Source organism: Leiobunum rupestre, chromosome 6, assembly GCF_980474605.1.
Source record: "Leiobunum rupestre chromosome 6, qqLeiRupe1.1.hap1, whole genome shotgun sequence".
Lineage (NCBI taxonomy): Eukaryota > Metazoa > Arthropoda > Arachnida > Opiliones > Sclerosomatidae > Leiobunum > Leiobunum rupestre.
The window spans coordinates 59,181,617-59,208,691 of NC_143389.1; the positions used below are offsets into that span (position 1 = coordinate 59,181,617).

Genomic DNA, 27,075 nt, shown 5'->3' on the forward strand with positions numbered 1-27,075 from the left:
TCCGACGATTGCGAAACGCGGCTGCACTGGACTGCAGGGATGCGGAGGAGTACAAGGACGTCGGGTTGTTGGATTTGACCAAACTTGTGGTGGTTTTTAAGCGGAACTTGCTCGATGAGCGCTGCGTTTCCCCGTTTTGTAAAAAATTCGTAGCTATGTCGGGGACAAAATGCTTTCAGAGAGCTGCCCGACATGCCACGTTCTTCACCTTTGGTGTCCCTGCCACCTATAGGAGCAATAAACACAGCAACGCACACAAGGATAACGCAACCCGTCAAAAGTCTTATATTGTGTTGTGTACATTTTTCATTGGTTAGACGCTTTAGCGCCTGCTGCCGTCGGTAGGGGGAAATTCGGAGAGGTCTTCCCCCACTTAAAACGTTCTCGAGATCAATTTTGAATGCGCTTGAAGACGTGGTTCAAGGTCATGGAAATTTCCGTTGTTAAGTGACCCCCTGCACGTTCCGTGTGTCCTGAAAGTTTAAAATTCCCAGCTAAAGCACATTCGACTTATTGGCCCTGTATCGTTTTTTTAGTTGGCACCCTGTGTATATATGAAATTCCGTGGGGCTCAAACAGGTCTGTTCTTTCATTCCCTCTATACCTGGTACCCCTACTTTCCAACATGTTGATTTCCGTTAGTTACCAGTAAACCTCGTTTAGACACTCACTGCACGCCAAAACTGCACTATTTTTTACGAGTGATACCGTTGCCTAGATCAGCACTTGTAAACACTGGTAGTGATAGCTTCAAAATATGGGTAGGCTCAGTCAAGGGGCGTATGCCACGAATCCAGAATTTATTTTCGAGTGGGGATCAAACTGGGCACCATATTTTTTATCTAAAAGCCACTCACGTTTTTCAGCTCGATCCTTGAGACTTAACGAAAATGTTACGTTATGCACCCCTTGATTATTTAGGGGGTTGTTACTAGAGATCGTAAATACTAAAACCTCTGATTAAATACGCTCTTGGGTTCAGTAACCGATTGCTAAGAATAATTTTCCGATGAGCAACTCTATGCTTATTTTGTAGTATAGGCCGGTTTCTTGGCGTTGCGTCGTATGTTAGGTTGATCCCTCCTTGACGTTTGGGAACCCCACTACCAGAACCGTTAAACGAATCAACTCCATTATGGGCCTAACACAACGAAACTTCTTCTTTCACTCGCCACGCCTTAATCGTACTCTATACAATCCCCTAGTGTTTCCACATATTAACTACGCCTCTGAGATCTGGAGTCCACCTTCCCTCAGTGACCAAGCCAACCTTACGAAGGCCCACAGCCGATATACTAAAATTACCAGAAGTATTGACAACCTAACCCTTGACGACCGCAACAACCACCTCAAGCTTGACCCGTCCCTTATCCGACATGCCGTGAACGATCTTGTCCAAGTTTGGAAGATCTGGTCAGGCAAATCTGCTATCAGCCCCTCGACCCTATTTCAGTTTGACTCTCTACGCGTACCCGGGGTCATTGAGCTAAAATTACCAAACTTCGCGTCAAAACGAAACTTGGACAGTGCCACTGTATCTTTAACTGGAATTATCTCCCTAGAAAAACATTTGACTGTACTACACGCCAGACGTTTCGACAACACGCTCGGCAACATCTCCTATTTCTTAATTTGTTATTCTTATGTTTTTGCCCTCTGATGTAACATATCAATTTTCCTACATTTTTATTATCATTTTTCATCAATTTTATTATTCAATGTTTTCTTTTCGTTGTAAATAAATAAATAATTTGTCTGTACGCCACCTAGACTCGTTTCGGTCGCGAATTGAAATATTAAGCAGCACGCGCTTTAAAATATAACGCTTTTACAAGTATGTCTCTCTGTATTACTACCTCTAGGCAAATCGCTGAACAGGTTTTATTTAGGCGTCTATAATCATATGAAAATAGCAAATATCCCGCCTGATTTTCGTCTCCATTTTGCCTTTATTATTATAAATCGGTTAGTATTGTATGTCAACAACAGACTATATAGTTTGTAAACATGTTAGAATTGTAAGTATCTGCAATATTCGTTGTAAATAAGTTAGGTTACTATAATCGTACCTAAAGTTGTAAATAAGTTAGGCTACTGTACCTGGACTAAAATATGCAAATTGTAACAAAAGTTATTCATATTATATGACTTTATCTACAGCTTATTGTCAGTAGTTTTCAGTACTATTTGTAGTCATTCTCAGTATTTTGTAGTTCATGCTTGGTTTTATTATTTTTATTTGTTTTTGTACAGTATCATTTAAAATTCCCTCCTATATTTTTTCTCATCGACTGTGCTCCCATCTGGTGAGCCGCCTCGTTACAAAGAGGCTGTATTTTTTTAAAGTGGCGAAAATCAATTAATGTTAAGTTCCTACCTTTGTTTTGCCTAGTTTTTACCTCTCCGAGGGGACAAAGTCCCCTAGGAGGGGTTATACAACGACCGTGTCTGTCTGTGGGTGGGTCTGTGGGTGGGTCTGTGGGTGTGTCTGTCTGTCAGGACTGCGAACGCGGTGCAAAGTGTAATCACTGCGTACGCAGTTTCTCAAAGGGTTGGCAAAACCACCGTGTGACGGTGAGCGTTAACGGATGCATTTGCGGTTTGGTTTGGATGGTGTTTTTTCGCTCACCGTCGTGACGGTTGGTGTATTACGGTTTTTGTAATGTTTATGCGTAGATTGTGAGTGTTGAATTTGTTGTGTTTGTGTTCTGATGGATGTGCATGTTGAGTCTGTTGTGTTTATATGGGCGTTTTCTCTCCAACGTCTTCTTAATGACTTTGGGACGGACCGAGTGCTGAGTGTAATGCTACCTCTCAACGTCCAATGGCAGGGTTTCCACCAGTTGTACACGGTATTCGTCTTAGTATCAATTTGCGATCGCATCGGGCGGGATTTGAACCCGAGACCTCCTGATTGACAGGCGGACGTTCTACCACAGAACCACCGACACTTGTTACGCCTTATTGAAAATTAGACCTTCAGCTTTATCGGAAGCGTATTTAATAGAGTACGAAATTTTGGTTTAATTGAAATAGAATTGAAATTGAAATTATTGCATCGAAGAAATTCTAATTTAGCGTTTCTCTATTGATTAAAAACAAATGCGCCATCCAGGTTTCGAACCCAGACCATTCGGCTTGGCAGTCGAGCGCTCTACCACAGAACCACCGATAGCTGCTTAGATTCACTGAAATTAAGACAGGCATCGTAAGCATAATAGGTAATAAAGTCTTTTTTTATTAATGAATTTATGAAGGCCTAATCTGGTATTTTTTAAAGGTTAAATCTTGTTTTAGCGCAGTCAGCCGAGATTAGAGGGTTAAAGGGTAGACCCTGTGGGTGGTCCACTTTCTTAACGACCTATATATAGTTCTGTTAATTCAAAGGAGATAATTTAACGTTAATTGCTTTAAAAGCTGGCGGTTAGTCAAGTGGCTCTCTGTGCTTTGTTGATGGTAAGGTTTTTGCTTCTTGTAAATACATTTGGTGTGGATATTTGGATATCTACGATTTCTAACGCAGTCAATGATTTCTTGGGTGTGCGAGTCATTATATGATATTGGAAATTGGACGGCATTGGTCTTTTTCATGTGGTATGCGTCACAACGTCAACCGGAAGTGAACGAGTCGTCCACTACCAGATATCTACGGTATCTTCATCAAGGGCGAGTGTTGAAATAAAATGAGCGTTAAAGATGCGGCAAGTATTTCGTAAGCGAGTAATTCCAAAAAGCCTCTGTAGATATTTCATTAAAATTTGCTTCGTATTATATTTAACTGATAAACTTGTTCTGTAAAAGGGTTTAATTCAATTGTGCATTGTTATAGTACGTCTAACTTACTGTTGTAACTACTTAACTTATGATATTCTGAATAAATTAAAATTGGTCGTTTCGTCTCAATTATTTTAATTATAATAAAAATTTTATACCGGGCGGGATAGAAATGGGTTAATATTTTTAACAAATAACTCTAAATTGCGGAGATATATCTTTAAGGGTTATCTCGAGAAATTAATACCACTAGGGACAATTCTTCCGAGGAGAGGTATATTTTGGCTTGCCAACTTGTTTAATTGGCTGTCATTAGATTTCGTCTGTTGTCAGTTTTTTCTATTTTCGTTTGTTATTTTGTAGCTGGTACTTTTTTTTTGGTTTTTTAATTTTCCTCTTCTTTGTTCTGGTGCTAAGACCTTTTATGTAATTTTGGAGTGTGTGGTGCGAAGACCCCGCTGTCATAGGCACCAAATAAATATATTTCTTATTTTGAAAAAAGGCTGTATTTTTATATACAAGTTTTCAATAAAATCTTGAATATCGCCATCTATGGTTAAAAAATACTCTCGAAACCAAATTGAAGCTTGAAAGAACCGTGAATTTTAGTAAAAGTCAATATTGTTAGAATCTAGGATTAGTATACATTGCTTTCAAATTTAAAGGTATTTTAAAAACGATATATATTCTATATTAGGTAATATCCTTAAAATCACGAAAAATATGGAAACTACAGAAGTTCTAGCTGAGGAAAGATACGGGTCTACTAACTTTTGTATTCAAAAGTACACGTCAAATAATTTTGGAGATATAAAAATTACGCGTATAAATAAGAATTACCGTTTCGTATCTGTATGGGCATTTCTACGAGACGTTTTCCTACCTGATGGTTATCCAGACAGCGTCAGTGATGATTACATGGAGTACCAAATATGGGATAGTTTGCAAGCATTTTGCAGCAGTATAACTGGTGGTCTTTCAATGAGGGCAATCCTAAAAGGTGTAGGAGTGGGAAATGAAGCTGCTACTGTTACCTCCGCTACCATTACTTGGTTGCTAAAGGATGGCTCAGGGATGATTGGCCGTATTGTCTTTGCGTGGAAAAGGGGAACTCAATTAGATTCTGAATGCAAAAAGTGGCGACTGTTTGCTGATATTTTAAATGACTGGGCTTTATTCCTCGATTTATCATCACCATTCTTCCCCCAATACTTTACATTCATAGTTTGTGTGTCGGGAGTCATGAAATCTATAGTAGGAGTCGCTGGCGGCGCAACTAGGGCTGCTCTAACTCAACATCAAGCCAAAGCAAATAACATGGCCAATGTTTCTGCAAAAGATGGTAGTCAAGAAACTATGGTGAATTTAATCGCTTTAATGTGCAGTTTAATTATCATACCAGCAGTAGAGGAAGATTTAACATTAACTTGGATAATATTTGCTACTTTCACAATTTTGCATTTATTCTGCAACTATAAAGCTGTCAAAAGTATTTGTATGAATAGCTTCAATCAAGAACGCTATGAATTGGCTGTCTCTAGTTATATATTAGACGGATTAGTACCTTACGTAGATTGGGTAAATCGTAAGGAAAATGTTTGGGTCTCTGTCCTACCGCCAAAGTTTAAAACTGAACTAGGAACCTCATTGATCAAGGTAATAAGATCCAAATTGGATTTCACAGAGCTAATGAAAACATTTGCAAATAAGCAATATTTGCTAAATATAACTGTAGCTGGCCAAACAATAAATCTCAATGTAGTTTTACACAGAGAGAGTGATATTAGAACCCAATTAGAAGCTTTGTTTCAAGCGTCACTCATTAAATTCATAAACCAGAGAACGGAAAGCTCTAATTTGAAAGGACGAGACAAAATACAGTCCATGCTTAATGATCTACACTCATTATGCAAGAATATCGCTAATAATCGTCAGGAAATTATAAATTTGACAAAAAAATTGACTGATTTACTTTTCAATAACTTTTTGGAAAATGCCAAAAGTTGCGGTTGGAGTACTGAACGTGTATTATTCGGTGTTAGTGAATGGCGGGCTACTTGGGATTGGCCAAAATTGTACCATAAGGAATAATTTGCCTTATTTATATTTTAACTTGGTACCAGGGTTTTTACACTTTGCACAAATAAAAGAAAAAAAAACCACACTAAAGTCTTTACCTTAGTTTATTTCATTTCATTATCTAATATACTACTAGACTCCATTTCCATGTCTCGACACTTTGATTGTTGTAATTCCCGACGAACTTCAGCAGTGATTTGATGATGAACGTGTATCCTTAACAACTCCAATAACGCTTCTTTCTGCTCACTCGATAAATCCTCTTTGTAACGTTGGACAAATGTCAGCAAGGCTTGGTGCCACAATACAGGCAATTCTCTTTTATCTGTGCGGAAACTGCAAAGGGAAAATAAACCAAAGGTGCATTAGAAATATCAGCCAAGAAATTTAGGATTTAATTTGTTACGATAAATAAAATAATATAAAAAGTTTAATTAGCAAAGATACCAAAATACGAAACAGTAACACGAAATGACATGTGTTAACATCCAAGAAAAGGTTTAGCTATACTTCACAATAGTGATTTTGGGAAATAAAAGCAAACCATTTCACTTTCTAACAAGCATATATAATTCCGGAATAATTTAAATTTGGCATATTTTGAAACTGACCACAAAGAGGTACCACTGCAATAAAAGTTAATCTCCCCACACTGGACTAACAAAACTGCAATAATTTAGTCTATGGTATGGAAAACCATTTCCCCAAAAATAACAAAAATAAAATACCTCAAGAAATGATACACTACAGCATCAATGACACGGTAAGGCAACGCATATTTCTTGTCCAAGAGAATTCGTAAGAAAATACTATTTGCTCCTGAATATTCCATTTCTGCAATTTTTAGAATTGCAGCGCTTGAATGTAAAACTGGAATTGAATTGCTGGCAATTACACTTCCAATAATAACAGCTTCCCTCAATGAGCAAGAACGTGACTGTTAATTTAATTAAAATTAATACTATTAAACAATTTTGATTGCTTAAAAAACTCACATCGCAAAGCGGTAAAATTATTCCCTTAAAAAAGGCTCCAGGTTTAAATAAAGCTTTCTTTAGTGCCTATAAGAATATTTCTAAAAAGTAAATATTAACCAATTTTTTTAACAGTTAAGGTAAATATAATTACTTGATATAAGTGAAAGTTTAATTTTTTGAATTCCGCAATATCATCTCTAATACGTGGCAACAAAACCAAGTTAAAGAATCTTTGCGCCATTTTCTCTTTCAGGTTGGAAGCGAATATTCTGGTCGCTTGATAGACAGCAGCCGCGGACCAACAATCTGGTTCCGTTAAATACAACACTTGTTCCCAGTTGGCCAATGATGGTATCACTTTGAAGGCTTTGGGTAGTTTACCACTTCGATAATGTGACAAAACCTTTCTTACTCCTTTGTACATTTCAACAATTCTGGGATCTAAATCGATCATGTTTATGCAACTAGCTCCGTCTAAAATAGACAATCAAATTTAATAGATAAAAATCTTTCCGAGAAAATGTAAGATAGACATTACCAGAAAGCTGAGTGTTTATTTCTGTCTTCTTTTCTGTTAGTTTTTCCATAATAATATCAGCCAAGGTTCTTCGAACTTGAGGTTCATCAACCATAAACATTTGTAAGGCTTTTTCATCTTCTTCATTAATTTCCTATATTAGGAGTTATTTTATTATTTATTAATTTTTTTAATTATTTCTTTCTGTAATTACAATATTTTCGTAATAAGAATTATCCTCTTCGTCAAACCCAGAGCAATCAGATTGATCATCACTATCTTCTAGTTTACTCTTTTCATTGAAAGAAGTGAATCGAACATCAGATCTACCAATTAAAATCATTACTATTATATTTCTTCTAAAATGATTTTTTTAGTACCCTTGTGTAAATTGCTTACAAGGATACTTAATAATTTTTGTGTTAAATACTTTTGTTGTTTGCTTGAAGTTCCAAACTCTTCTTCTAATTCTTCCTGCTGCTTCCGTGCTTGATTGAGAATTTTTTGAGAAAGCCTTCCATCAACAAACTTAAATTAATAAAAATGTAAGACAACTGATTCTGTAACAATTGATTAGACATTTTACTTTATCATCAACTTCATCTTTCTTTTTGCTATGCCTTGGTTGGCGATCAGGAGTTACGAACGAATCCGAATAAACTTGCTCGTCGAAACTCGTTAATCTTTTATTTTTAATAATTTCAGATTGACCCTTCTTAACTTTTCCCATTTTGATAAAATTTTGTCATTAACTTAATAAAAATTTTGCAAAATTACTAGAAACCCGCAGTCAAATAACGCGTGGCAACCTATCATATCCACATGGCGATAATTTTCTAGTTTTCTACGAAAGACCAAAGATAATAAAGAACACCGTAGTGACCGTACCCCAAATTCGAAATCAGAGAGCTTGCCGATTGATACTTAAGTAACGAAGCGATTACACACTTCCGGCACTTGACCTCCGAAAACTCGGTTTTCATTGGTTGGGCTATCGTTAGTAAATGTTGATTACCATGGTAACTATGGAGCTGAATAATGATTTCTGAGTTTCGGCAGGAAGTGGGTAAGCGCTATTCACTAGCGAAAGGGAGTGATTTCGAATCTAGGATGCGATATCTATATAGGGCTGGACAAAATCTATACATGTCGCCTAAAACCAAAAACCACATTATTTATTGGCGGGCAATTTGAGAAAATTAATATTGATTTATTTACGTAAGGATAAATAAACTAAAAACCAAAAAGTTTTATTAAAAACTAGACGACTAGTTTCGCATACCATTCGGGAGCTTCGTCAGGTCTGATGATTTATTTAATCGGTTATTCAAAATCTCTGAATAGCTTTGGAACCTTGAAAGAGGTTCCAAGCTACGGGTATAGAAGGTGAAATCTATTCACCAGTCCAGAACCGTTCGGACTGTCCCGACGCAGACTATTCGCCGGATATAGAATTCTTGGACAGTTCGGGCGCAGACTATTCGGTCTCGAGAACCAGTTTTCGGATCGTTCGGGACCATAGAAATCTCATAGGTAACTAGAATGCTGCCGTGTAACTGGCAAATGGGCCAAACGCCGTGGCAAACGATAGCCAGATCTCAGCCAATCAGAGCTCAAAGAGTGGTTCTGCCAAGAATTTAATGTCACCAGAGAGAATGACGTCACCTATCTCCCGCTATAGTAGCGGATCCAAGGAAGATTATTATCCTCCTTGGCGGAACCACTCTACGGCCTCTCATTGGCTGAAGGTTCAAGGCGAACTGGCGTCAAGCTCAGCCGTATGCGGCAGCATTCTAGTTACCTATGAGATTTCTATGTTCGGGACTGTCCGAGCAGTACTTACTCAAAAGCTGAAAACTATTCGTGAGTTCTGAACCGTTCAACCAGTCCCCATGCGCACTATTCGGCAAAAAAAATTCTAGAACTACCCAAATGCAAACTATTCGCAGACAAGAACCTCTTGTTGAACCGTCCGGAACCGTTTTAATGGTACCTGCTCAAGAGCAAGTACTGGCCGGAACCGTCGGAGCGGCCCTGGGAGCGGCCGGAACTCAAGGTTGAAATCTCTAAAATTCGTCTGCACATCGGGCTGCGTACGTCAAATCGTACGATCTTAATTTGAATCACAACTATTCGTACAAAAGTTCTGAACTATCCAGAACTTTTGCGTGACGTCACAGCTCAGTCCTAGGCCGTTCTCTTAACGGTTCAGAACTCACGAATAGTTTTCAGCTAATTTTTCGTTGATTTTCTTACCTACGATTTGTACAACCTTAAGTACCTTCTAGAGGGGTGAGAAAGAGAAAATCTGACATAAATCCATTACTGGTATACAGCTGTAATCTAACCACCAAAAAATTCAATAACCATGGCTAAGCTACTAACTAAATAAACTACTCCAATGAAATTAACTATAGTTATTCTATTAAGTGAAAGTTTTTCAACGTTAAAGGAACTTTATGGACTATAATTAATAAAATTTATAATCTATTATGTATTATCTTAAATAAACCTAATTAACTATTATATTTTTCTCTTTAATAAGTTTAATAAACTGTTTTCCTCTCTAATAAGCTCAATAAACTATTATTTTTCTCTAAATAAAATTAGTTTAGTTGGAGATCTTCAGTCAAAAGATTGAAGATAATGGTTTATTTATTTAGAATCAATCTTTCTTTATAAGTCTAAACTTTGGTCATTATACTAATTTCTTGGACCACACAATTAAGATATGCTTAAAATCATAATTAAATTAAATACCACAATATATTTATAAAACTACTCATTTAATGTTTTTTTATACCAAGGAAATACTGTACATAAAATTCATTTTTTTCCATTACATCAATGTACAAGAACTTTTAAGAACATAAATTTCGCGATAATAAAAAAGCAATTTTAGGCACTTGAAAATGGTGGGGTTTATATTAGTCGATGTAGACACAATCAGCTTTCCTCAATCGCACAAATTTAACATTTACACTGGCATAAGTCTCATTGGGATGATGAGAGTACGCATATTTCAAATAAGGGCACAGAGCATCATTTTTTTTTAATAGGAATGGTTTTAAAAGTAAACCACTTAGTTTTATCTTCTCATCATTAGAGAGCAATCTCTTGATTGTAGGCTGTATTGGAAATATATATAAGACCCGACTTTCAGGGCAAGATGGACTAGTTCAGTCTCAGTCTCACTGAATCTGTGACCTACGGCAATATTTTTCTTGAATGGGAAACAGCCCAAACCGTTCAGTGACAATGTTTCGGAGTAATAAAAATAGTCGATTTTTCTTCATTAAAATCAGAGCAAGGCCTGGAAATTTACAGTTTCATCTTTGATAAACTGACCGACTAGCAGCAGTTTTTACGAGGAAGAGCCAAGCTTTCATTGTGACCCCTGTGATCTAAATAGAGGGCATCCGCCATCACATCGTCATCTGTTAATGTTTTCTGATGTGTAAGAATCTAAAAAATATACATTCAATTTAAATAAAATAATTTTTAACCATAAGAGAGGGACTAAATTTAATGAAATTTATATCTACTTTTGCTACTAGGAATCTAGCTGCTTCTTCAATGTTAATGTTTTCCTTAGCGGATGTTAGGAACCAGCCTAAAAATCCGTTTTCTTGACAAAATTGATCCATAGCAGCGGGAGTATTAACTGGACCTTCTTTAGACATGTCACACTAATAAATTTAGAAAATTTTATTTAATAAACGCACTTTCAAACTCTTCCCAAAAAACTAAAAATTCAAAAACTAACTTTATTTGCTAATAATATGCAAGGAACTCCGGAGCCATCTGGCATATGAACTTTGTTATCCAGATCATTCTTCCATTTCATGACTGCTTCGAAAGTAGCCGTCCTTGTCACGTCAAACACTATTATTGCTCCAACTGCTTCTTTGTAGTAGACACGAGTCATGTTTCCAAAACGCTCTTGACCTAATTAAAATCGAAATATTATAGAGAATTAATTGATGCAATTACCTCCAGTTTATTTTAAATTAGGTGGAAATATTAAGAAAGACTAACCAGCAATATCCCAAAGTTGTAACCGCACTAACGTATTTGGATCCCAGTTTATAACCTTCAACGCAAAATCAACACCAATCTAAAGATATTATAGTTAAGAAAAACAATACATTTTATCTCGTAGTTTCTAACAATCTTTTGATTATATAACAAAAGGATACAGTTGCTCGGTAGTTCTGCGAAAAGTACTGGTGAACATATCGTTTGATGATACTTGTTTTTCCTGTACCAAGTTCTCCAATAACCAAGATCTTATACAAATGTTCTCTTCTGTCAGGCCCGTTAATAGGCTAGGTGGAAATAAAGAAATATTATATAAATACAATGGAACTAACGAAATAAGATAACGTTTTATCATTATCTCTGCTAAGAACACATTAGATTAAAAACTACATAAAGGATGACTTCTCAGATTCGTACATTAAATTAAAAAGTTAAGCCTTGCATACCATTTTCAAATCGATGATTAGTTCTAAACACAAGTTATTAAGCAACGAAAATTATAAACTAAATAAAATATTTTTATTTAATTTAGCGACATTAAACGAAACTAAATTGCGATAAGAATGTGCTACGAGCAACGCCGTTGACATTCACGTGACAAGTCATGGTTCTCAAATTTCGGCAACCGTAACAGGCGATCAACTCATCACTACTTTATAAATCCGCGAAATTGAATTTTTTTTTAAATAAACGCAAAATGAGCTAAAATAAAATAACAAAATGAATTACTATCTAAAGCGTTTTATCTAACACTTAAAATCAATATTCAAAGAGGGAACGTATATAACACCGATATTCATTAAAATGTTCGTTAAAGTAGTTCCAGGTTTTTGAGTGCAAAGCACCAAAAATCATGTGATTTTAAAATTATATAAAAAAGGTCTCGGGACTATCTTATGTAATAAACCGGAGAATTTAAACGGCTTATTTTTTTATGAAAATTGGCACACAACCAACACACGTGACTATTAACGCAAAATGAAAGAGTTCAATGATTATTAAAAGATACTAAAATCTTCCAAATGGTAAAAACGTATCTCACACAATTTTTTGAAGAACAAATTGAAAATAGTGTAGTAACATATACCAAAGCAACATAAAATAATACGTGCATAATTTAAAATATAGAGATTTAAGGTTTTCCGCCAAACTTTATTAAGAATAATAATAGTTTTATTCATAAGGTAAAGAAAGCTATAAACTTAAGAAAAAAAAATTATGAAAAGACTGACTTCAAAAATAATTCACAAATACAACCAAAGATAACCCGACAAAGATTTTTAATCATTTTTTGTTAAATCATACCTCACAAATAAAACAATTTACGAACCACTTTAAAAAACGAAACTTACCGGTTCATGGGTACCAGATGAAGTTCCCCTGTTTGGTGGCATCTTTGTATGTGTGTTTTTAAGTAAATTATAAGGTGAAGTTCGTATATTTCACCCAAAAATAACCACTACCAGTCCGAGGTATTATTTTTGAAATATCTCGTAAAACAAACGACAAAAAAAAAATCCAACGCGAAAATTTAAAAAACCAAAACGCGCGGAAATTAGTAGTCCAGTTTCAATTCGTAATTTTACATATAAAAAAGTTCAGTTCCTTCGTGAAAGAGACGCGTTTGAGCTTTGAGGATGGAAGCCGCGGCCAGTGATTTTTCGAGAAGGGTTCTATTCGTTCGCCCACGGAAAGGGAAATGATATTTTAGTCAGCCAGTCACGGGGATAAGGCCGGAATTGTGACCCAAAGCCGCCGCAAAACCGGCTCCAATCAAATTACTTCTAGCCATACCACGTGACTATCGAGTACTACTTTTGTAGGGGGAGGCGTCGTATCCGCCCCCGTCACGAAAAGAGAAAAAAGCACGTACAGTTTTGCCGTTGCACTTTAACTATCGAAAAATTGGAAATTATCAATTTCGCTGATAGCAGGGCCAAAAAACCAATGAAGGAACACGCAATTTCAAAATGAAAATTGCAATAATCAAAGCGATTGAAGATTTTTGTGTCAAAAATGGAGTTATTTTTAGTTGATCAATAACAATTGTTCGGTTTACTACTTTATCAGTTTACATACGTCAATTGATTGACGCAAAAGCGCACCTGATTCGCGAGCTTCCATCAATATTAGCGATAAATTAGGAATTATATTTGTTTCCCAATAACATCTTTTGAGATTAGTTTTTTTTTAAAAGAACACAGAATATATAGTAACGTTTTTGTTTATCTGACGCACTTTCGAATAAACGATATTGTGCACTCGACAAACTTGAACTGTGAGAGCAATAGAGAAGTACCACACTATGTTATCTTCACATACACTCGATTACAGTCAAAGGCAGGGAGCCACTATTACTCTAGTCTTGGACTTTATATTATTTTTAAAATTTATCTGTTAATATTCTAAAAATAGACGTTCCGATTTCATTGGTACGTGTACGAACCTTGAAAGTGTTGCCAAGTTTGGAAGCGTAATTTCCGTATAGTTGGTATAACTATAAGTCTATAATATTTTTCCATACGTTTGTCGCTTTGGGGAATATTTTACTGAGAGCTAACTAGTAACAGAGTGACGTCACCACAAGAAGAAAATCTCCCCCTAGCGAGGCGCTGTCAAAGGCTACGTGTGACGCGTTAGCAAGCGGACGCAAAATGCGACGAAGCCCGTAATGCAGTCTGTCTTGTGAATAGCTCTCAATAAAAATTTTGCTTGCGAAGAATAGGAAGTGTCACATTTATGTAACAATATTATACACTTATGGTATAATATCCTAGACCTTTCGTAGCATTTTCCATAAAAGCTTAACACACAAACCTAAAAGTTTTCATACATTTTGAAGCACAAACTTTCGAGAGTCAGAAAAATCGTGCTAGATTTGCAAATTCCCTGGATTTGCTGATTTTTTTAAAAAAATCGCACTTAATTTATTTTTTAAATTCACATATTTTTTTAGGGGAACTGTGGATTTTTCTCTTTTATTTTATAGAATTATGCATTTTTACCCGGATTTGTGGATTATTCAAAACTTAACTGCATATATTTATTGGTGGAATTGCGGATTTTGGGGTTTATGGATTTCATACTTGTATTTTGTAGATTTGTGAATTTTTCTCTTGTATTTGGTAGATTTGTGGATTTTTCTCTTGTATTTGGTAGATTTGTGGATTTTTCGATTGTATTTGTAAATTTGTCGATTTTTCGATTGTATTTTGTAAATTTGTCGATTTTTCGATTTTATTTTGTAAATTTGTCGATTTTTCCATTGTATTTTGTAGATTTGTGGATTTTTAAACAATTCAATAAAAATAGTGGATTTCTGGATTTTGTGGTCCACGATTTTGAAAAATACAATACAATTTCTGGGTTTTTTTTTTATTTGGCATTTCCCCCTCTCCCGAGTATTTTGGTTATATGAGGGTTTATTTCGAGGAATTTGTAAAATTGTCAAAAAATTTAGAATTTTAAAAACAAAATACAAAATTAGTGCAACTCAAGGTCGCGTGGAAAAAATTATAAAATCGGAAGTTACTTTTGATAAAAGATTCAAAATAAAAAAATAATTTCGAAAATATAGAGAAAATGGCGAGTTTTGTCAAATTAGAGAAGAAAGTTAAATTGTTCCCGATCTTATTTAATTCTCCAAATCCCGATGTCAATGGCACATTTCAGCTCGCGTATGACACGCCTTGCTTTCAAAATACGCGGAAAAACAGAAAAAGACATTTCCTTAACAGTATATAACGGATTAAAATATTTAGAAAAAAAGTGGTCGTCTGTACCCCTCAAAATAAAACGAGGCAGAACACAAGGCTTTTAAAACCTTAGTCTGGGGATTAAATTTCAAGATGCAAAATAAGGGAAGGATTTTAAATACGCTATAAAACCGGAAAAAAAAATGATCAGGGATTTTAATATGAAAGAAAAAATAATCTACGTCTATATTCTTTTATTAAAAATTGCTGAACACTTTCGTAAATCATATATTCTAGCAGCAGGATCCCGGATCGTATCGGCGAATTAAGGACCTTGAGAAGGTCTTTCTCTCGGTTACGGCACTCGGCGAAGTTATCCGTCTTCCCTGTAGTCGAGCGTACTACTTGCCGGGCAAGGACGCCATTCCAACAAGTACTTCTCGTTAAGCCTAACTACAAATTGCCCAAAGCTAGCGAATAATAATTGATGGAAAATAGCAAAAATAATCCGTACGAACGTAAAAAAATCTTCGAAAACATACGCTAATATTCTTAAAATATAAAGGCGCCAATGTTTAATTAATATTCTAGGCCTAAGATCTGAAAAATGAGTTTAATTTTTTTTCCAAGCCATCAAACTAGAATATAGCGACTCTGAGATATCTGACAGATAATTTTGGCATTGTTACATTTATCAGAGTTGAATTGCGTAGCAGGGAAATACTAAATTATGGGAGTAAAACTATCGTTTTTAATTAACGTTTTTGATTAATTTTAATCCATAATTTATTATAGTATTTTCCACTTCTCATTTTGCGCGTTAGATGTATCGCGTAAATTGTGCCGTCTGATAGCACGACGGTTTCCTTAAACAATACAAAATTGGTTCCCTGGTATCTACAATAAGCAAAACCAATTCTGTCACTTGGTAACACTGCATTTTCGATAAAAACTCTAGCTATTCGTTCACCGTGCTGCCAACATAGTTTGACCGAATTTCGTAACGACTGTAATAATCATTAAAATATATCGTAATTATGTTAATATCGGTCCCGATTGAAACATCAAAAAATGATAAAGTAAAAAAAAACTTTAAGTTAATTAGTAAAAATTTATGGGTTCGTGTTTCTATCTGAGCGTCTACGGGATAAGAATATGATATACGGAAAACGATTCGCCCCTACCACGCGTACCTCCACGTAAGGCTTCGGTGCCTAACGGCTGAAACCCTGTTCCGGGGGTTATTATTGACGCAGTCTTAATTTTTAAGAGGAGGAAAACGGGTGACCAAAATTTAACGGGTTCAAACTGGATAGCTCCACCAGCATTTTCGCGGAGCCGGCCCAACTGAATGATTGGTTGAAATTTTAGAGTGGGGCCTGCTCGGGGAAAGACTTTAATCAAGTAATAATCCTATATTATTCGTTTAAAAAACATATAGGTACTTCGGACATTTTTTAAGAATCATGGCGCCGACTGTGAAAAATTAGAAATTAAACATAACGCATTTCGAGAAAAACAATACGGGAATTTATATAAATAACAGTTTCTTAATCGAATACCAGGAAATCGCTACCGTACAAAAATAAAATTTAATTGAAAGGATAAATGAATATATTTGTTTGTTTAGATTTAAGATATATTTCGAATTACGGTAGCTAATTTTGTTTGCATTTTATCCAACGAGAAACCTTTGTACATGACACACGATTAATATTTCATTGAAATTCCCCGAAGCTAAAAATTACGAAGGTTATTTAGATTTAAGTAAATTCGATCGCATTCACGTTGGTTACCAAGGTAACGGATCAATTATATTTTTACGTATACCTATGACAACCACGAAATTTTCGGCCAAATATATTTTGGTTTCGTCGTCAAAGAACCACCTTCAGTTGTAGCGCTCGAGGTAATAGATGATTATTTAAATCATTTAATTTCCAATCTAATCAAACGACGTACTTGGAGGTCTAATCGCCTGAATTCCTATAGCCCGTAGTATATATCTAGTAGTATTCACCTCGGCGAGCTCAGTCAGTATCATATATCTCGAACTATTGCAATCATATTTCATACGGATGACTATAGGTTATTCCACTTTTTACAGTACTTATTCTTAACTTGTGGTCGAAGATTATTCAGGTATTCTTCAGATTCATCCATTATAAATGACTAGAGTCATGTTTAGATGCAATTATCAGACAGTCATATAAATATTTACGTGGAGACTGGTTTCCCTGAAAACTGCAGACTCTAGAAACGACGAAGACTGGAGACCAAATCCCCAAGCAGAAACTGGAGACCGGGACACAAATGAAAACCGGAAACTTTTAAAACAGATCTGTCAGTGAAAACTGGAGACTTCGTAACCAAATTTTCCGGTGGAAAGTGGAGACTTGGTAACCAAATTTTCCGGTGGAAAGTGGAGACTTGAAAACCAATTTTCCGGTGGAAAGTGGAGACTTGAAAACCAATTTTGCGGTGGCAACTGGAGACTTGAAAACCAAATTTTCCGGTGGCAACTGGAGACTTGAAAACACAATTTTCCGGTGGCAACTGGAGACTTGAAAACACAATTTTCCGGTGGCAACTGGAGACTTGGAAACTAGATTCCCTAGTGGAAACTGGAGACAGGGGACCAGATCTTCCAGCGGAGACTAGAGGCCGGAGACAGGGGACCAGATCTTCCAGCGGAGACTAGAGGCCGGAGACAAGAGACCGTATCCCAAAAGGTTTGCCGACCTACGTTATCCACTCTTGAAGTCAAGAAAATGTCGGAAAAAACGATTTTTCTTTACCGCCGTTATAGTGGAGAAAAACGGAGATTGCTATCCTAGTCTATAGATAAGAAACAATATGGCTAGAGGATAAAAGACTTCACAGCGTTTTATAAAATTCGCACTATAGTCAACCAAAGTTCTATAACTATAAGCGCGTAATATCTTGACTCAAAATAAACCGATAAATCGGTTCATTTAATGATCGTCTAAAGAGGGTATCAAATTGATTTAAATTGTTGAATTTATATAATCCGTGTTCTTCATAAGCCTTGGTCATCGCTGCTTTTTCGGAATAGAATTTTGCAATTGTCAAACCCCTTATTAATGAAGTTATTAATTAATTTCATCCCACCTACTGACATAACCGCTCAAATCCCAAACTTTCTGAAGCAGTTGACGTTAAAAAGAGACCCGATACTAACAAGGAGACATCCCGAAGTGTAACCCACCGATTTTGCTCAAACTCGGGGGATTGGTAGACCTTCATGTAACTTGAAAAATCCTAAAGGGAATTTATTCAATGGGCAACCGTTTTGTCATGGCAACGAAAAATGTTTTTGACAACAACAAATGGAAATTTTCCTATTGAAAATAACATGGGATTCTGACCGATTCCTAGGACTCCCCCTGTGAAAAAGTTTAACAAATTTCAAAATTTTGAAAATGCCAAAAAAAGAAAAAATAGATAAAAATTGACAAAAAACCCCCATCAAAATTGATCAACTTTTGATCAATTTGAGGTCAAAATCCCATGTTATTTGCAATGGAAATATTTAATATTTTGTGTTGTCAAAAACATTTTTCGTTGCCATGGCAAAACGGTTGCCCATTGAATAAATTCCCTTTAGGATTTTTCATGATACACGAAGGTCTACCAATCCCCCGAGTTTGAACGAAATCGGTGGGTTACACTTCGGGATGTCTCCTTGTAAGATGACATTTCGATTTTCCAACAACAAAGGATTACGACGCCAACAACGGCGATCCAAATTGCGCGACTCGTCTCTTAGTCCACTAGCCAATAAAAGCGAGTATGAAATTTATACACTGTACAGAAAATGTCGGGTGCACCGACGAAGCCGCTGCTTTATCCCTAATAGGGAATCAAGGGGACCGTCCGAGGTAAATACATTTCATTAAAACGATTACAGGGCTGCCTCACATTGGAGAGTGGGCGCCACATTCTGATCTTGACCCGGGCTGACCCCCGAGCAACCTTATTATTATTACCGCCGATACCTCCCCCTCCCTCCCTCCTTAGCTTTCTCTCGGAACTGGTGCAGCGCGACTATTATGGGGGCCCGCTTTCAAGAATTCCTACTAGAGGACGCGGACAAGCTACAGTCACCCTACAGGCGACGGAAGATACTTCATCGCGTATAAAAATTAGGACCGCCACCAGGCAGACGAAGCTGGATTAGGTAACGTCGTGAAGTCGCTGGTTACGGCTAACGCACCTAGACGACACGGTACGCGTTTTAGGCCTATCGACGTTGTAAAAAAGAAACTTAAAAGTTTGGGTGCATCTCCACCCAATTACATCGATAAAGTGCATCGATAAACTAAAAGCCAGTTCAATAAAATAGCGCGTGTCAAAATACTTGTTTAAATTTATTCTTAAATTAATAGTACGCTGGTGTGGTTTTCAAGATCTCTTAATACGAATTTTATATCACAATAATTGTATTTCTACAACAGCCACGTTTTTCAAGATTTCCTAAAACTTTAATTTATTTTATTGATTATTTTTATCCATAATATTTAGCATTTTTATAAACTCGTTCATATTTCTTAAAACCATATGTGGATTTTCTAGATTTGGTCCTGGTATTGAAAATTGTAGGTGCAATAAAATATAATTTAATTTTAGCGGTACACGATGCTAAGTTGGGTAGAACTGGCTTTTGAAACATGAACTAACTGATTCTGTAAATTTCAAAGTTTCTTTTTAAGGTTCGAATAGCCCCGACGTTTAGGTATAGAGAATGTTAGTTTTCGACGCGGATTATAAATATCAATTTAAAGAAGATCAACGTAAAACGAGTTATTCGGATTTGGCATTTATAGATATCGAATTATCCGCAATTTAATTTGGTACGATTGAGAAAATTGTGGGGAAACGTTTTCCGCGTCGCTTTAAGGGGCAACACGATTAATTTAAGCCTTGGCGGGCCTACTTTAGAATTTTAAAAGTTCAGCCTTCGCGACTTCGAGGCGGCGGTGGTGGTTTAAAACCCGAGAGAAATTATATTTTTCTCTTCTCCATAACCGGAGCGAACCAGAATAAATCCAGCTTTCAGGACCTCTCCTTTTCTCTCTCTCTCCAACACGGTGTCCGCTCTGAGGGAGTTTCGGCTGTGGTACTCCCTTGAGAAAAACCGAAAAATTATCCGTCAGACAACCTTATCTCGATACCAAACATATTCTCGCTTCGATACCATTCGTAGTTTAAGTACGACGAATAAAAATATATTAAAAAAAAGATGGACGTTTCATTTTCTCTTCGGGCGATTTACGAAAATACGCAATTATTCATTTGGTGTATTAATTGGTAGAAGGGGGGGGGGGGTTGTTGTAAAAAGTGGGGCTTTGGCATAATTATAATAAGCGTATAAAATATATTGTTTAATAATTTAGGAGTGAATGCTTCGGTAATGGGAAAGGAATGTAATCTTCCGATGAAGGACTAGGTTGGAAAAGTGATGATTTAAAGAGGGTGATTGTCACGACAGTTTGTAGATAACATCAACTAAATAGTGAATAATAAGACAACACTGGGTCAGAATGTATTTACCGGTGCACCTGGGTAATCAATCATCCTATAACAGCGGTAGCCTCATCGTAATGCCCACCGATAGCGCCCACAGGAGCACTAGCACTCAATTATCTACCCCGGAAGCAAATTTATAAACTTTATTAGATTTCGAAAATACCCTAACACTATCTCAACTTCGTGTCAATCTGAAGTCATTGGACAATCAATTGCAAATTCAATGGCGGATCGAAATATATATGGTTTTTAACTATAATACAGCATGATTTCTGAGGTTGACTAGTATCTGGAAAGATTCCGCTGCCATTGCTAGCAGGGTTTCAACTTTGCTATAAACCTTTTCACCAGGACACCCGGAATTAAAAAAATTAGGCTTAAGAGTTTCAAAAGAGCGCAATTTAACTCTCTGCCCGTAAATGTAACTCTCAGCCGGCGAATGTAACTCTCAGCCTGCGAATTTAACTCTCAGCCCGCGAATTTAACTCTCAGCCCGCGAATTTAACTCTCAGCCCGCGAATTTAACTCTCAGCCCGCGAATTTAACTCTCAGCCCGCGAATTTAACTCTCAGCCCGCGAATTTAACTCTCAGCCCGCGAATTTAACTCTCAGCCCGCGAATTTAACTCTCAGCCCGCGAATTTAACTCTCAGCCCGCGAATTTAACTCTCAGCCCGCGAATTTAACTCTCAGCCCGCGAATTTAACTCTCAGCCCGAGAATTTAACTCTCAGCCCGCGAATTTAACTCTCAGCCCGCGAATTTAACTCTCAGCCCGCGAATTTAACTCTCAGCCCGCGAATTTAACTCTCAGTCTGCGAATTTAACTCTTAGTCTGCGAATTTAACTCTCAGTCTGCGAATTTACAGAAATATTTTAAGTGAGTCAAGGAATATTGAAAACATAAAAAATGAAAGGTTCAAACACGGCGAATCCAACTACTAACAAGAACCTTATCCAACGGAACGTCAAAAATTCACGTCTAAGCGAAACTGACAATGGAGAAGGATTTTTGTGAGAAAAATGAAAAGCGGGTGCAATATCACGATTTTCGTGTTCAACTTCACCTAGAAAGTAACCGAGGAGGGGGGGGGGGCGTACTGCCGGGTGATATTGAACTTGTTTGATATTCTGCAACTACAGCGATAGCATACATCAAATGGGGAAGGTGGGCCAATTAAAGGGACGGAGAAGCACCCGCCACATACTCGCGAGGTTATTCATTGCTAGAGAATACGTCTAAGAGAGCGGGCTGTTTAGATACATTTCTTAAGCCTAGTACGTGTAGAACTAGAAGTGGTTAGGCTTAGATAATGCCTTTGAAAAGCCCGCAATACTAGGCGTGTTCGATTTAATGTACGTAAGCTCGCACTCGCTTAATATTTCGTAGATACGCGTTCGAGTGTTAATCAATTCTAACTGCCTCTATCGAGTGTATCCCTGTAAAAACCCCTAATTAACGCCCAGAAAAAAATCAAGATAAATCGCCGAATATCATTTATAATTGTCGAGACGAATAGTAAAAAAAAGCAGAAGCCAATACCGGTATATCGAGCTACAGCGATTACCGCCGCGGCCGAAATTACACTTAATTGGGGTGCAACTAGAAAATTATCGTTGTTTATGCCGCAGCAATATACGCTCAGAAAGCTTAAGTTTCCAAAAATTCATTTTAAAATCCACTAATACACTCGTTTTACTCGTACGCGAGTCTCAGAGATCTATATAATGAACACTCGCATTTTACAATAGGAATATCAACTCGATGATCCGTGAATTATTATGAGGGGGGAGTGATATTGGGTGGAGTTAAAAGAATTAATAATAATAATAATAATAATAATTATAATAATAATCAGCTAGGCTAATACACAAGCACCACCTTAGGCCCAAGTCATCTAGCGACTCTTAATGCCTTAAACAGGTGGCGGCCGGGTTACAACGCGTAGGAGGGTGGCGGCAAGCCCTTCATGCCAAAAATTATTAAATAATCTTAATATATGCAATAAAGATTTCTTTCGATTACCAATAATTTTGTGATTTCTTAAATAATCTTAATATATGCATTAAAGATTTCCCGATTTTGATGTATTTTTTTCTTAGTATTTTTGATTTATTATGATTTATAAATCTTTTTAGAAATTTTATTGATTTTCAATTTTAAGAAAACGAGACATGAGATTTCTTGAGTGGCTAGTCCATCCTTGTGTTTTTATTAACTCGATGTTTTGGCTATAAAGCCATTATTGGCATCATAAGTAACATAAGTATTACAAAATGATTACGGAGTTATTGGGCAATCAAGTTTTAGTTCATAACGACTAAAATATGCATTGACGATAATATACCGCTAACTTAGGTGTCAGTGTCGAAAATAGTATACATTGTTCATAAAATTAGCATTTAACCAATAGGAAGTGGCATACTTAGAGTTATTACGTAACTTCCGGTGCTATATAAGAAAATTCAATTTTAATCAATAAATTTGCGCAAAAGCTAAAAAAATCCTAATTGTTTTCACATATTTTATTTCAAATATTACGATTCGAAATTGCTATTTAAAATATTACGATTCAAAATTGCTATTTAAAATATTACGATTCAAAATTGCTATTTCAAATATTACGATTCAAAATTGCTATTTCAAATATTACGATTCAAAATTGCTATTTCAAATATTACGATTCAAAATTGCTATTTAAAATATTTCGATTCAAAATTGCTATTTCAAATATTACGATTCAAAATTGCTATTTCAAATATTACGATTCAAAATTTCTATTTCAAATATTACGATTCAAAATTGCTATTTCAAATATTACGATTCAAAATTGCTATTTCAAATATTACGATTCAAAATTGCTATTTCAAATATTACGATTCAAAATTGCTATTTCAAATATTACGATTCAAAATTGCTATTTCAAATATTACGATTCAAAATTTCTATTTAAAATATTTCGATTCAAAATTGCTATTTCAAATATTACGATTCAAAATTTCTATTTCAAATATTACGATTCAAAATTTCTATTTCAAATATCTTAATTAAATCTATAAATTAAATTTCCCCCGTTGTCCGCTTGTTAAGTGGCATCATTAGTCGATGCGAATCCGTTAAAAAGTAGGCTACGTTTTTGTTACAATGAACTCAATCGAAATTTGGAAAAAATAAATGTTGCGATATTTTTGTCGGTTACAAAAAATCGAAGCTAGCGAGGCATTTTCACGGTTACATTTTTAATAAAGACGGAAACGTATTTTAAAAAATAGCCAAAGAAGAAGTGGGAAAGATTGAGCCGCTATTTTAAGCCGTCGAAAACACACAAGCAGACAGAGAATGAAGTTGTTTAGAGGAGAGATTTACGCTAAAAGTGGCCAACACCCATGAAAAACACCAATGTCCGCGTGAACGTGAGCGTAAGTCAAAGCCTATATAGAAGCCACTATTTTTGTATTCCCAAATAGATGGACGGCTTCTCAACTTCGCCAACTAGCTGGGATATAGAAAACCGATAATATATGATGCCTGTTACGTGGCCCTGTCTCGAAACACCTATTATCGGAGGCCTAACTAGCCCGGGCTCTCATTTATTTTACTTGTAAAGAACCCGCGCCAATGTCTTTGGAACCAATACTCAGTAAGTTCGCGGGTTGGAATTTCTCACGAAACCCAACCCAGGGTTGCCGCAGTTTTTTAGATTCAAATTCCCTGACTCTTGCAGGTTTCCCCCCTTGCCATTTATAGAATTTTTCACTGACTTTTTTTAAGTCAAAATTTGAAAAAATTAAAATTTTAAATTTTAAAAAAATTTAATTCGCAACCAAAATTTTTGAAATTTTAAATTAAAAAAAAATTAAAAAGTAATAACCATGGTAAAAAAATTTAACCTTTATGATTAAAAAAAATTAATTTGCAACCAAAATTTTTGAATTTTCAATTTTAAAATTTTTTTATTTGCAACCAAAATTTTGAAATTTTTGATTTAAAACCAATTTAATTTGCAACTAAAATTTTGAAATTTTTAATTTAAAACCAATTTAATTTGCAACTAAAATTTTGAAATTTTTAATTTAAAACAAATTTAATTTGCAACTAAAATTTTGAAATTTATAATTTAAAAAAATTAATTAACAAACTAAAATTAAATTCCTGACTTTTTACTAGTTCTTAAAATTTCCTGACTTTTACAAGTACTGAGGTAACCCTGCCAATTATATAATTATTGTCATCTGTCGATGATAACCACATTCATTTTTTAATTTAAATAACTTATGACTCGCTGTGTATTTAATATTTTACAGAGTTATAGATTTTAGTCCATAAAGCAATGTAAAGCCTAGTTATTTAATTTATTAATCATAAATAAAATAAACTATTGGTTTAACACGGTCCTTAAGTTTAAGCGAACTTTACAACACTTATTTCAAAATATGTATATGAGATGATCAAATAGACTCGAAGAAAACGGATAAAGGAAAAGAAATTTCGTATCGAGAGATGTTGGGTTACTCACTTCCGGCAATGTTACGATGAAAACTTTGCGTATTGTAATATTATTAATAAGAGGTGCATCGTGACCAAATCTATAGTTTTCAAACGTGCAAATACTTTTAACGCCTGTTGAAAACTATCGTTTCTATTTATTTTCTTTGATAAGATGCAAAAAGATACAATGTTTTCCCTCTAAATCGCGTTGGAGTAGCGAGATCCGTTTGCCCTCCGCGAGAACGTCGGCGCCTGTGAAGACGAAATATTATTTTTATTTTTTCTTAATACGAAGAAAGTAGCGCTAAACGGACCAACAAAAGATATACAGCGTGCTTAAATAAGGAAACGTGAATTTTATCACGTAGTCGTTCGTAGTTCAGTCTGAGCTACTATTTCTTGCAAACGAAACCATACGCCACGAGAAATATGTGTGGTATTGAATTTCAGATTATGGGCTTATAGTTGTTGTTAACTTGTTGAACTTGATATTTTGTCAATCGAAACTTTTTTTAATAAAAAATGGTTCTGAGACTTTATCCTGTCACCAGGTGTCGCTTAATATATCGCGATGCTCGTCTATAAATTAATTAAAACCAATAATCGGTTTGATGGTCACTGTGGTAATGACACGGATCTAGATGAGTTTCAGCCAGTACTTTGTTGTGAGGATATTGTTCATACTGCCCAATTTTTCGATTTAGTTCATACTGCCCAATTTTTCGATTAAGTTTATGCTGCCCAATTTTTCGATTTAGTTTAAGCTGCCCAATTTTTCGATTTAGTTTATGCTGCCCAATTTTTCGATTTAGTTCATACTACCCAATTTTTCGATTTAGTTTATGCTGCCCAATTTTTCGATTAAGTTTATGCTGCCCAATTTTTCGATTTAGTTCATACTGCACAATTTTTCGATTTAGTTTATGCTGCCCAATTTTTCGATTTAGTTCATACTGCACAATTTTTCGATTTAGTTTATGCTGCCCAATTTTTCGATTTAGTTCATACTACCCAATTTTTCGATTTAGTTCATACTGCACAATTTTTCGATTTAGTTCATACTGCACAATTTTTCGATTTAGTTCATACTGCACAATTTTTCGATTAAGTACATACTGCTCAATTTATCGATTTAGTTCATACAGCCTTTAACGAAATAGCCAACGCTCAAAACAGTGATGCACCCATAGTTTAATGAACTGGAACGCAAAGGCATATGGATGGCCGGCTTAAAAAATAAGTGAAAATAATTTGATGCGTTATGGAGGGGGTAAGGAGTTCCCGCTCCCCCGTCGGGTGCGCCACTTGTCCAAAAGCAACTAGAATTTCCTTTTTTGGTGGAGTGTCGCTGTCTACAAGCGCCATAAAAGCGAATATATCCGGATGGCTCTGATTAGTGTTTTCAAGAATTTGAGCTAGTAATCGAACATCGGGCCAAGAATGCTCTCAAATTTATCAGTCACGCATAAACATTCCGAAAACTACTTCAGAAATTGCGAGAAATTTATCAGAAATCTATTTCCATAAGTCGTATTCCTATCTAGAGCCTAGCGCCGCCGATCCAACGCCGCCGCCGCCGCCTATATTTTATCTGACGACGAACCGCCACCGAGTCATTTACTTTTCGGTGCGCCGCCGATAAATTTTGTTCCCGCCGCCGAAACTTTTTGAATTTTCCTACGTAACTTTTTTTTATTTAAAAAACATTATGGATTTTTTTTTAAATTTTCAAAAGTGGTGTGAGACATTTTTTCCCCTTCTCGCCGCCGAGGATTTTGGAAAAGTCGGCGGGCCCTTCGCCGCTGACTTCATATCAGTAAAATTAGCTAAAAGTGAAATATCGCGCTATTACGTGGAATTGGGTTTAAAACGCGCTCGATGTACGAGGAACTAAGAGGCGAATTTAAATGTGGGCTAATGTAACGCGCTCCCGTTAGAAACGTAATATAGTCAAA

At 35.9% G+C, this 27,075-nt stretch overlaps 3 protein-coding genes across 5 annotated transcripts in view; 1 reads left to right on the plus strand and 2 right to left on the minus strand.

Moving 5' to 3' along the window:
- Positions 1–4,358: 4,358 nt before the first annotated feature.
- LOC149942852 (RUS family member 1) lies at positions 4,359–5,931 on the plus strand. Its single transcript, XM_090178218.1, has one exon. It carries the CDS (start codon positions 4,498–4,500, stop codon positions 5,863–5,865), a length of 1,368 nt encoding a protein of 455 aa, XP_090034344.1. The 5' UTR covers positions 4,359–4,497; the 3' UTR covers positions 5,866–5,931.
- An 8-nt stretch (positions 5,932–5,939) lies between these two features.
- Positions 5,940–8,197, minus strand: bys (Bystin). 2 transcript variants are annotated; one of them, XM_090178219.1, is made up of 8 exons: positions 7,934–8,197; positions 7,778–7,875; positions 7,562–7,673; positions 7,369–7,501; positions 6,982–7,304; positions 6,849–6,914; positions 6,582–6,790; positions 5,940–6,189 (listed from the first exon to the last, which is right to left on the minus strand). In XM_090178219.1, exons 1-8 carry the CDS (start codon positions 8,075–8,077, stop codon positions 5,958–5,960), a joined length of 1,317 nt encoding a protein of 438 aa, XP_090034345.1. In that variant the 5' UTR covers positions 8,078–8,197; the 3' UTR covers positions 5,940–5,957. The 2 variants fall into 2 exon arrangements, with proteins under 2 accessions (XP_090034345.1, XP_090034346.1); XM_090178220.1 differs by having other exon boundaries at positions 7,778–7,861; positions 7,934–8,089.
- Positions 8,198–10,114: 1,917 nt separating this feature from the next.
- The window catches only part of Rab32 (RAS oncogene family member Rab32), a 41,779-nt gene continuing 24,818 nt past the window's right edge, over positions 10,115–27,075 (minus strand). The window contains exons 1-6 of one of the 2 annotated variants that reach the window (XM_090178689.1): positions 12,741–13,110; positions 11,547–11,675; positions 11,386–11,464; positions 11,114–11,295; positions 10,893–11,036; positions 10,115–10,812 (exon numbers count right to left, since the gene is read on the minus strand). In XM_090178689.1, coding sequence (XP_090034815.1) covers positions 10,699–10,812; positions 10,893–11,036; positions 11,114–11,295; positions 11,386–11,464; positions 11,547–11,675; positions 12,741–12,782 — 690 coding nt within the window. In that variant the 5' untranslated portion in view covers positions 12,783–13,110 and the 3' untranslated portion in view covers positions 10,115–10,698. Of the gene's footprint in view, positions 10,813–10,892; positions 11,037–11,113; positions 11,296–11,385; positions 11,465–11,546; positions 11,676–12,740; positions 13,111–27,075 lie in introns of those variants that run through there. The other variant, XM_090178688.1, reaches the window with a different exon arrangement.

Bases quoted from the DNA above. Each gene is read 5' to 3' on its own strand.
- LOC149942852 (XM_090178218.1), top strand. From the start codon at position 4,498: ATGGAAACTACAGAAGTTCTAGCTGAGGAAAGATACGGGTCTACTAAC.
- bys (XM_090178219.1), bottom strand. From the start codon at position 8,077: ATGGGAAAAGTTAAGAAGGGTCAATCTGAAATTATTAAAAATAAAAGA. The intron at 7,876-7,933 runs GTAAAATGTCTA...TATTAATTTAAG, and splicing joins AAGATGAAGTTGATGATAAA to TTTGTTGATGGAAGGCTTTC. The intron at 6,190-6,581 runs GTATTTTATTTT...TTCCCTTTGCAG, and splicing joins GTAGTGTATCATTTCTTGAG to TTTCCGCACAGATAAAAGAG.